We start from the raw sequence: 9,691 nt of genomic DNA on the forward strand, positions 1-9,691 counted from the left end.
TTGGAGAGCCCAGGGTGGGGAGACTGCAGAAAACCCCCGGCCTAGCTCCTTCCTGGACCCACCGCCTTGCCCTGCACCCCGACCCCCCGGGGAGAATTCCAGGCCCCCAGTCCTCAGTGACCACCCCTCCCCTCCAAGCGCCCGAGGTTTCCCTTCTGGCCTGTCCCTGTTTTCCTGCCCTGGGCTGGCCTGCCCTCCCTAGCTTGTGGGGCGGTGCTTCGAGCTTCTTGGGGTGCTCGGGAGGGGAGGGGGAGCTCCTGACGCCACTGGGCGCAGGCCTCCCACCCTCATGCTGCCTCTCTGTGTGCTGCCTGGCTGTGGCTCCCTGCACAGGGCTGGAAGCAGGAGGCCCTGACTCCTTTCTGAGGCCAGCGGCTCCCCCGGCCCCGCCCCCGTGTGGCCGCATTGCTGCATCCTTCAATCCACTAGGTTTCTTGAACCTGTGCGTAGGCCACAGAGGCCTGCCCTCCTGGCTCCACGTGGCTTCGCACCCTTCAAGGCCCAGCCACCTCTTCCAGGAGCACGGCTCCTCCAGGCTTATTCTCAGTCTCTCTGAGACCAGGCTCCAGGAATGCGGGGTGCACTCATACTTCCAGCCCAAGCCCCCAGGGTGCTCCTCACCTCGGGGTCTGGGGTGTCGAAGCTGCTGGGTCTGCAGTGAGGGTCCGCGTGTCTCTGCAGGCGGGACCACGTGCTGGCCATTCTAGCGCTGCGCCGACTGGGCCACCGTCGGAACCAGCACCTCCTGACGCACGCCCAGGACCTGCTGAGGGCCACGGCCAAGGCAGAGGGCCCCGGCGCTGCTGGGGGTCACGTGCTCTTCGAGGAGATCGAGGTGCCCACCTCCATGGATGTGTTCATCACCTGCATCTAGTGCTCCTGGGCCTGAGAGGGGCCGACCCCAGGTGGAGGTCTGGCCACCTTCCCCCAGGCACTGAGCCCCAAGTCAGGAGCCCGTGGTCCTGGAATTCCCATCCTCAGCCACGCATGGCTGGTGACCAGAACGAACAGCCATGAGAGGCATCTCAGGCATTTGCGGGGGAGGGTTCGGGCGTGTCAGAAGTTCCCATCGGTACTGCCCACCCAGGAAGGCCTCCCTGCCTAACTGTCCAGCGCCACCCCAGTCTGAAAGTGAAGAACAGAGTATTTATTTTTAAAATAAACATGAATGAAAATGGTGTCTCCCTAAGGAGGGGCAGGCCAAGTTGACTTCAGGCAGGAGGTCTGGGTTCCCATGCACCCAGGGTCCAGCCAGAAGTTCCGTGGTGACTCCATTTGCTGATGGCTGTTTCCTGCTCACTGTACCAATGGGGAGACTGAGGCAGGCCTAGAACTGGGAAGGCCCACCCCTGTGGCTGCAGAGCAAGCCAGGCTTTGACCCCGGGCCCCCAGTGCCGCGTGCCTAGTGAGCTTTGCCCAGCGGGGTGAGCGCTGCTCTGTCCCATTCTAAGCAGGCCTGGGCCCTGGGAGACAAGAAAAGGCCAAGCCTTGTCCTGCAGCTTGAGGTATTTGGGTTAGTTGTGAGAGGAACTTCCCAGCAGTGAGAGTTGTAGGCTGCGGCAGGGCAGGTGTCAACCTGGAGTGTGTGTATGAGGGGTTGCCCCTGCAGGTCTCGGCTCTGGACGTGGTGCTGCAAGGAGATCACCCCGCTGCGCCCCCGCGCACGCCCCTCCTCATTCTCCTCTCACAAAAAGTTGGCACTGAAATTGGGCTCCAGCCTGCAGTTGAGGCTGCTCTGGAACCCATTTGCGTCCGTAAGCTCGGGCTTGCCAGGAAGGCTGAGCTCTGAGATGGGGAGACCGACAGGATGCGGCCGGAGGCAGCGATAGGTGCCTTTCCCCCCAGTCCCTTTTCGGGGTCCCGGGGGGAGCAGGAACAGGTGCCAGCGGCAGCCTGTTCCATGGGGGCACCTGGCCAGGGGTGGGGCAGGCCGGGGGCCGAGGGAGTGTCCAGATCTTCCCAAGTGGGGAATCCAGCGGGGGTGGGGTGAGCAAGGTAGGAAGGAGGAAGCAGAGAGGATGGGGCTCCCAAGCTCCGGGAACAGGGGCGGGGGCGGGGTGTGTGAGTGCTGACGCTGACAAGCGGTCCTTGTGTCAGTGGGGAAACTGAGGCCAGTGGAGGGTGGAGGTTGGCACTGCTTCACAACAGGCCCCAGCACTGGTGGCCTGGGATCCTCACAGCCAGGGAGAGGGGAGGTATCGGAGGGGCACCTCTCTTCCTAGGGAGGGGCAGGTGATTGACAGGTCAGCCTGACCCCACATGTAAAGCCCAGGGGCCGGCAGTGGTCTGGGTGAGAGTCTCAGGCCGGGGGGGTGGGGGGGGGGTGAGGGTATAGGAAGCCTTGATCTGGTTTGGTCCTGGCCAGGTTCTCCCCTGGGAGCCCCTGCCACCCCCTCACACATTTGAGTCCCAGTCCCCAGGCCCCTCAGGGAGGCCCCCTCCTGCAGGCCCTGTTCCTCGCCCTGACCCTGACAGGCCTGACCTTGCCTGAGCCCCTTGGCTGCAGGCTGAGGGTCCTGGGGCTGGGTTTCTAAGCCAGGCTGCAGAGGTGGGAGGGGATTCAGCTCTACCACTTTCCGGCCAGGAGACTGTAGGCAAGTTTCTTCACCTCTCTGTGCCTCAGTTTTTCCAGCTGTGAAACAGGGGTTCTGTCTGTGCCTCCCAGGCCGGGGAGAGTGAAGTTAAGAGCCTGCCGTAAAGCCAGGCGCTGGCCCCACCGTGACCCCATGTTCGCAGGTGTCTGGCCAGGCCACCATCTGCAAGAAAAAGCCGAGAAGAGGCTGGGTGCAGGGGTGGGGGACTCCGTCAGTGAATCCTGAGGTGGATGGTGGCGGTGAGTGGGCAAGGCCCCCACAGGAGGCTGGGGAGGGGTGTGGGTCTGAGCAGACTCCTCATGTCGCAGTGGGAAGGATTTAGGCTGAGACCCAGGCCCAGAGACAGGAAGTCAGGGCTTTCCCGGCAGGAGCCTCCATGCCCGCTGGGTATGTGTGCCCTGTGGATGTGCCTGTGAGCCCAGCAGAGTCTGGTGGCTGGGGTCAGCTTCCCAAGGCCAAGCTGGGGTGAGCAGGAAGCCAGACGGCAGCTTCTGTGGGGGTGCAGCCAGGGAGGCTGCAGACTGGAGGGAGGGCTGAGGACAGGGGACCCAGGGCTGGCTCAGGTCCAGGGCTCTGGCCATTGGCTGTTCTGCCCCGGGCCTGGGGGCTGTGCTCAGGACCCCCCTGCCCACCAGGTCCCATGAGGCCTTGCGAAGGGCCAGAGTGCTTCCGTGGCCATCCTGTTGTCCAGGCCAAGCATGGGGGGAGGGGGCTGGCTCTCAGAGCTCCTTCCGGACTTGTGAACCATGTTGACTGGCTGATAAGGAAACATGTGTGCTTGTGTGCATGTGTGTGTATGTGTGTTCACATGTGTGTGCGTTCCTGGAATGTGCCAGCGCCTGTCAGTGCCTGGGCCTTGCCTGGTGTCTGTGTTCCCCTGTGCAGCAGGACATCCTGTTTGCCCCTAGATCTCGGGTCCTGGGCCCTACCTCTGACCCCTGGTCGCACCTCTGCCTGGCCACTCCCTCTCCCCGCACGGCCCCCTACTCCTCCCGCTTCGGCTCAGCTTGGCTTCCCCCAGTGCCCATGTTTCCTGGGGCTCCTTCATGGACTGAGGGTCACGTCTGGTCTCTGGCCCTGAGCCTGTGGGTCCTTGATGAGGCTGGAGGGCAGTGAAAGGGTTTGGGGGCCGCCTGCCCAAAGCAGGGTGCTTGGGTCCGAGGACAGGATGAACCCAGCCTGATTACCCAAGGACAGCCTGGGGTGACAGGAGGGACCTGGGTGTCCCCCTTAGCTCCACCTGGACTTGTGCCCTCTGTGGCCCTTCGCCCATGCTTGAGCGTGTTCAGGTCTCAGCGCTGCCCTCCCACAGCTGGTGACCTGGGCCCTTTCCCCTCTGAAGCTTGGTCTCCTTATCTGCAATGTGGGAGGGAGCGCCCAGTAGGTGAGGGAACTCAGGGGTAGATGACACCGGCCAAAGAGACCCGGCACCAAGGGCTTGCTGCGAGGGGCAGTCATCGTGTCACCTCCGTGCCTACACGGCCTCTCCCTCTTCCTTCCTTGCCTGGTGACCCCGGCCCCTTCCTTCCAGGCCCTGGACCACATGGGGCCCGTAGACACAGGGGCAGCACCCTCAGCGGCTAGGATGTGGTCCTGGCGGGGCCCTTCAGCGCTGCCCTGGCGGGGAGAGGAGCTGCGGGGTCCCCGGGGCCACTCTCCGTCCCCTCCCTTCCTTTGCTACCCCTGAGTCCCTTAGGCAACTCCAGCAGGTCAGAGGCCCCGCCCACCAAGGTCAGTGTCTGCCCACTGTCCATCCTCGGCCCAGGGGGAGGAGATGGGACGGTCCTTCCCCAGCCAGTCGGTGCAGAACACTGGGCAGTGGGCCTGTGCCAGGCACTGCGATCAGATGATCGGAGGGGGCTGCTGACGAGGGCTGAGCCACAGAGCTCCAGGTCTGGGGGAATCAGGCCCGCTGGGTGACAGCGCAGGGCCCTTTTTGGCGGAGTTGCTGGGAGCCGTCACACCCCCGTGGCTGAGTGCCTCTAGGGACTCAGGGCAGCCTCCCTGGGCGCCTGCTCTAGTGAAATGCTTGCAGCGGACTGATACTTCAACAGGTCACACCCACCTCTGGGTCCACTCCTCTCCTGGGACCCATGGGGTCATTACAAAACCCTTCATCCTTCCAGGGATTCCCATCCTCTGGGTGCACATACACCCACCCGCTCATTAGCGGCTTTTAAAATGCATTTGTTGGGACTTCCCTGGTGGTCCAGCGGCTGACTCCGCACTCCCAATGCAGGGTGCCCGGGTTCGATCCCTGGTGAGGGAACTAGACCCCACAGGCATGCTGCAACTAAGAGTCCACATGCTGCAACTAAAGATCCCATGTGCCACAGCTAAGACCCGACCCGGTGCAGCCGAATGTTTAATAAATAAATGAATGTTTAAAAAAATAAAAATAATAAAATGCATTTGTTAAATGTTTTCTTTTCTTTTTTTTTTTTTTTGCGGTACGCGGGCCTCTCACTGCTGTGGCCTCTCCCATTGCGGAGCACAGGCTCCGGACGCGCAGGCTCAGCGGCCACGGCTCACGGGCCCAGCCGCTCCGCGGCATGTGGGATCTCCCCGGACCGGCGCACGAACCCGTGTCCCCTGCATCGGCAGGCGGACCCTCAACCACTGCGCCACCAGGGAAGCCCAAATGTTTTCATTTTTAACCTTAATGTTTTAGTGATACATTCACATAGCTCAAAATTAAAAAGGTACGAAAAGGATATACAGTGAGCGGCTCCTTATTCCCATCTCCCTGTGTCCTTTCCCAGAAACAATGAGGGCTCCTTATAGGACCCTTGAGTTTGTAAGAAGCAATATACGTGGCTATACACATGGACATATACACGGACAGTGGGCTGTATACACAGAACACCCATGGGATAGTGACATTTCAGGCATTGGTGAAGCACCTGCTTTTGCTGGAGGGAGTTGTGCTGGGGGGACGGCAGTCTTTCCTGAGCCCTGTGAAAGCAGACGGTAGAGAACCTAACACTCTTAGATTGATAGGATCCCCAAATATTGGACTCTTAGCATGCGGGAAGGAGGAATGCTGTGCAAAGTCCTGCTGTTTCTGGGGTGCGCTGTGTGCTGTGATTCATGACCTTCCTCCTTCCTAAGGATTCGGCGCGGGGGTTAAGAATTAACCTCTTATTTTATACTAACTTTAAATGGAGTATAATCTGGAAAAATATCGAATCACCACGTTGTAACCTAAAACTAATATAATATTGTAAATCAACTATACTTCAATTAAAAGAAAAAGAATTAGCCTCTGGATTCAGACCTCTCTGGGCTGGGGTCCCAGCTCTGCACCTTCCTAGCTGTGTGACTTTGGGCCGTTACTCCACCTCTCTGGGCTCTATCTCCTGGTGTAAAATTGGGAGCATTACAGGAGAAAATGCTGATGTGCTGGATAAGGGCCTGGCCTGGGGTTTGCACTCCCTCCGAGTAGCAGTTCCTGTTATTTATATGCACTCTCTCCTTGGAGCCTTCCCTGGCAACCCCCTGAGCAAGTGTCTGCTCCATTTCCAGAAGGGATTGGGAGGTCCCAAAGGGTGAAGCAATGTGCCTAAAAACACAGATGTGGGAATTCCCTGGTGGTCCAGTGGTTTCACTGCCAAGGGCCGGGGTTCTATCCTTGGTTGGGGAACTAAGATCCCACAAGCCGAGGCGTGGCCAAAAAACAAAAACACAGATGTAAGTGGTGGAGTGCCCCAGGGTCCAAGTGGTCCCATGCCCGAGCCCCACCATCATGCCTTCCTTCTCCAAAGTCCAGGAGGGCAGAGCTCCCTGGTATCGGATGAGGAGGCATTCCAACACCCGGATTTGAGGAACTGGTGGGCCCTGTGGCGGTTTGGGGCAGGCTCCCCCCCTCCCCTTCAGCCTTGGTGGGCTCTACAGAGCACTGGGATTCCCACCAGAGCTCCTGCCACGTGACCTGCCTCTGTCACTGGGTGGGACTTTATGCGGAGTAAGGCTGTTTTCCTGGAAATGATGCCGTCTAGAAGGGCCCGCAGGCTGCTGGACCAGGGCAGCCCCGGGTCTGAAGGGCTAGGAGGAGAAGTTAGCCATCTTGCATCACCACTGAAAGCCATTGTGAAAAGCCAGGCCCACTTAGGAAACAGGCCAGGTCACTGGGGCTGGCACGGAAATTCCCTGATGCCCTGGAAGGGCATCCCTCCAGGGGGCCCTCCTGCATTACACTCCTTAGAAGGCCACTGGGGTTAGGGTCCTGCTGCCCAGTGGGCCCTGCTTTCTCCCGAGTGGTCCCACCTCCAGCACGGGAAGTGGGCCAGGCTCATCGAGCACCAGAGGAAGCCTTTCCTCCTCAGGCCTCATTTTCCCCATCTGCCAAACACAGAAAGGAGTGTGAGGTCTAACTTCCTCCTGGGAGGAAGGGAGGGGCTGTTATCAAGTAGACGGCTGCCTGGGGGTTGGGGGGCATTGCCTGCCGGGGTACGCCTGCTCTGATGGGTGCCCCCCTGGGAGGGGCTGGCCTGGGAGGGTGGTGCCTGGTCAGCTGTCCTGGCCATTCCATGGTCCTCAGCGGGGTCAGGAGACTCTGGCCGAGGTCAGGTGCAGCTGCCAATGACCCTGAGCAAGTGACTTCCCCTTTGGGGAAGCCTGGGTGGCAGCAGAGATGCCAGCCTGAAGGCCTCAGCTTTTGCATTCACTTACCTCTCCAGGACTCAGTTTCCTCACCTGTCAACAGAGGATCCAATGGCTCTGCCCAGCGCTCTTAGTGAGTGGGACATCCCCAGGAAACAAGAGGCTCCAGGAAGGGTCCCAGGTCAGGTGACCGCCTGAGAAGTGAAGGGAGAAGCAGCGCCCTGAGAGCCAGGGCTGGGGCAGTGGGAAGTGCAAGTCATCTCACAGAGGGAAGTTGGCGGGGCCGTGAGGAGGAGTCCACCCGCGGTCAGCACCGCCCTGCCAGCCAGGTCCTCCTGGTGCCCCCTGGCTCCAGTCCCATCCCCCCACCGGCTTTTGCACCTGCTGAGCCCTGTGCCAGAACGGGCTCCCTCTGCCTCCCACCCTTCTTCCAGGGAGCTTCGGGAGGGGGAAAAGAGGGAGGACATTAAACACACACCGCCTGCATTATTCTCTGGTTGGGCTGCCAGGACTGGGTCAGCCCCTCCTGCTGCCCCACAGGGTGAGGGTGAAGACTCGGTTAATTGACTGGACAAGGTCGTGAAAGAGATTGGGAAATTTTTTTTCTTTTCCAAAGATGAAAAAGGAGTAGAGGGCAGTAAAAGCTCCCATTTGTGCATCGAAGCTTCCTAGCCCAGCAGTCAGTCCTTCCTTGTGTCTGACTTAAATGCATCAAGCTGTATTTCAGTTGATCAACATTAGGGGATAAGTAATACAGCAAAACGCTTTCTGTGTGGCTTCCAGCTCCACCGCTGACCACCACGCGACTGGAACTATCTGTGCCTCGATTTCCTCATCTGTGAAAAGGGGATAATTAAGGAGTACCCATTTCATAAGGTTGATGAAATCAGTTAGTGCATGCAAAGCACTTAGCACAGAGCTTGGCACCTGTTGACAAATGTCAGCTGTCGACCCGTGCTCAGAGCAGCGTTACTCGCGACAGCCAACAGGCAGCAGCAACCCAAGCGTCCATGGACAGCTGAAAAGATAAACAACGAAACATTATTCAAGCTTAAGAAGGAAGGACATTCTGACACACGCCACAACATGGATGAACCTTGATGACATTATGTGAAGTTACATAAGCCGGTTACCAAAGGACAGTTACCATCCTTTTGATTCCACTTATATGATCTACTTAGAATAGTCAAGTTTATAGAGATGGAAAGTAGAATGGTGGGTGCCAGGCTAGTGGGAAGGTGACGAGGGGGAGTTAGTGTTTAATGAGTACGGAGCTTCAGTTTTGCAAAGTGAAAAAATTCTGGAGGTGGATGGTGGTGACGGTTGCATAACAATGTATGACATCATGCCACTGAACTATATATTTTAAATGGTCAAAGTGGTACATTTGGTTATGTGTATTTTACCACAATTAAAAAAAAAAGTCATCTGTCATTTCCAAGCGGAGGGAAGGCACGTGTCCTGGGCCTCCCAAGCCCTGAGTTGCATGCAAGGAGCTGACTACAGCTCCTGGCCAGGTGCTGGCACACTTGACTTCCGGGCTGGCCTGAAGGATCTTCTGCCAGTCCGCTCCCGCGTGCTGCCCTCCCTGCCAGGTGGAACTGGCCTGCAGCCCCCCGACCCATCGCCTGGGGAGGTGGGGGATGGGAGAGCAGCTGGCCAGGGACGCTCTCAACAAGCATCTGATGCTCATTTCCTGCTGAGGGTGGAATTCTTGGCTGGCCTTTGGCTCCTTCTGGAAGTGTGGTCTCCTGGGGACAGTCTCCCCATCTGTCAAGAGGGGGTTAGAATAGCTCCTGCCCTATGGGCCCCACTGGCAGTCACACCCCTTGGCCCTCTATGCAGCCCTATTTTCAGAGGATTTCCCTTGAGTTGGGGGTTTCACGTATGTGATGCTTGACCCTCATGCCTGAACTCAGGGAAAGAAGTGCCTGGTGCAGCCACAGGAGGGGTGGGCAGCTTTTCCCACCCCCTAGCCGCAGCCTGGAGCTCAGTGAGGCCATGGAGAGGGAGCGCAGGTGTCATGGCAGCTGGGGACGAGGGTGGCTGCCCAGCATCTGCCCGGTGAAGCATCCTTCCTGTCCCTGAAGACCAGGGTCTGGAGCTCTGAGGGGATGGTGGGGTCTTTGAGCCTGACACTGTCCCCGCCCCCCATTACCCACAGCACTTTGGATTCTCCAGCGATTTCCCAATCTGTTTGGGGTTAGAAGAAGAAGCCTGGTGGGAAGGCATGGGGATTGCGCAATGAGGCCACAGCAGGCAGCCACGGAGGCACTGGGCCAGGACCCCTTGCTTCTTGCCCTTGTCACCCTGTCTGGCTGGATGAACTTGGGGGGAGGGGGGTTCTGGCCTTTAGTCTCCCCATCTATGCACTGGGAGCAGCTGGAATGACCCTCCCTGTCAAGGGGCACTGTGACCAGTTGGTTCAGATCTGAAAAATGTCACCCCTGCGGCTACAGGGAGAGAAGGGGTGGAGCCCTCCTTCCTGCAGCCCC

At 58.9% G+C, this 9,691-nt stretch overlaps 1 protein-coding gene across 3 annotated transcripts in view; it reads left to right on the forward strand.

Annotated features, from left to right (window-relative positions):
- EXOC3L4 (exocyst complex component 3 like 4) overlaps positions 1-1,175 on the forward strand; it is a 12,927-nt gene extending 11,752 nt beyond the window's left edge. For all 3 annotated transcript variants that reach the window (XM_024758433.1, XM_024758447.1, XM_024758440.1), the window contains one exon: positions 682-1,175. In XM_024758433.1, coding sequence (XP_024614201.1) covers positions 682-874 — 193 coding nt within the window. In that variant the 3' untranslated portion in view covers positions 875-1,175. The remainder of the gene's footprint in view (positions 1-681) is intronic.
- The last annotated feature ends 8,516 nt before the right edge of the window (positions 1,176-9,691 follow it).

This window comes from Neophocaena asiaeorientalis, unplaced genomic scaffold (genome assembly GCF_003031525.2).
Source record: "Neophocaena asiaeorientalis asiaeorientalis breed wild unplaced genomic scaffold, Neophocaena_asiaeorientalis_V1.1 scaffold476, whole genome shotgun sequence".
NCBI classification, from domain to species: Eukaryota; Metazoa; Chordata; class Mammalia; order Artiodactyla; family Phocoenidae; genus Neophocaena; species Neophocaena asiaeorientalis.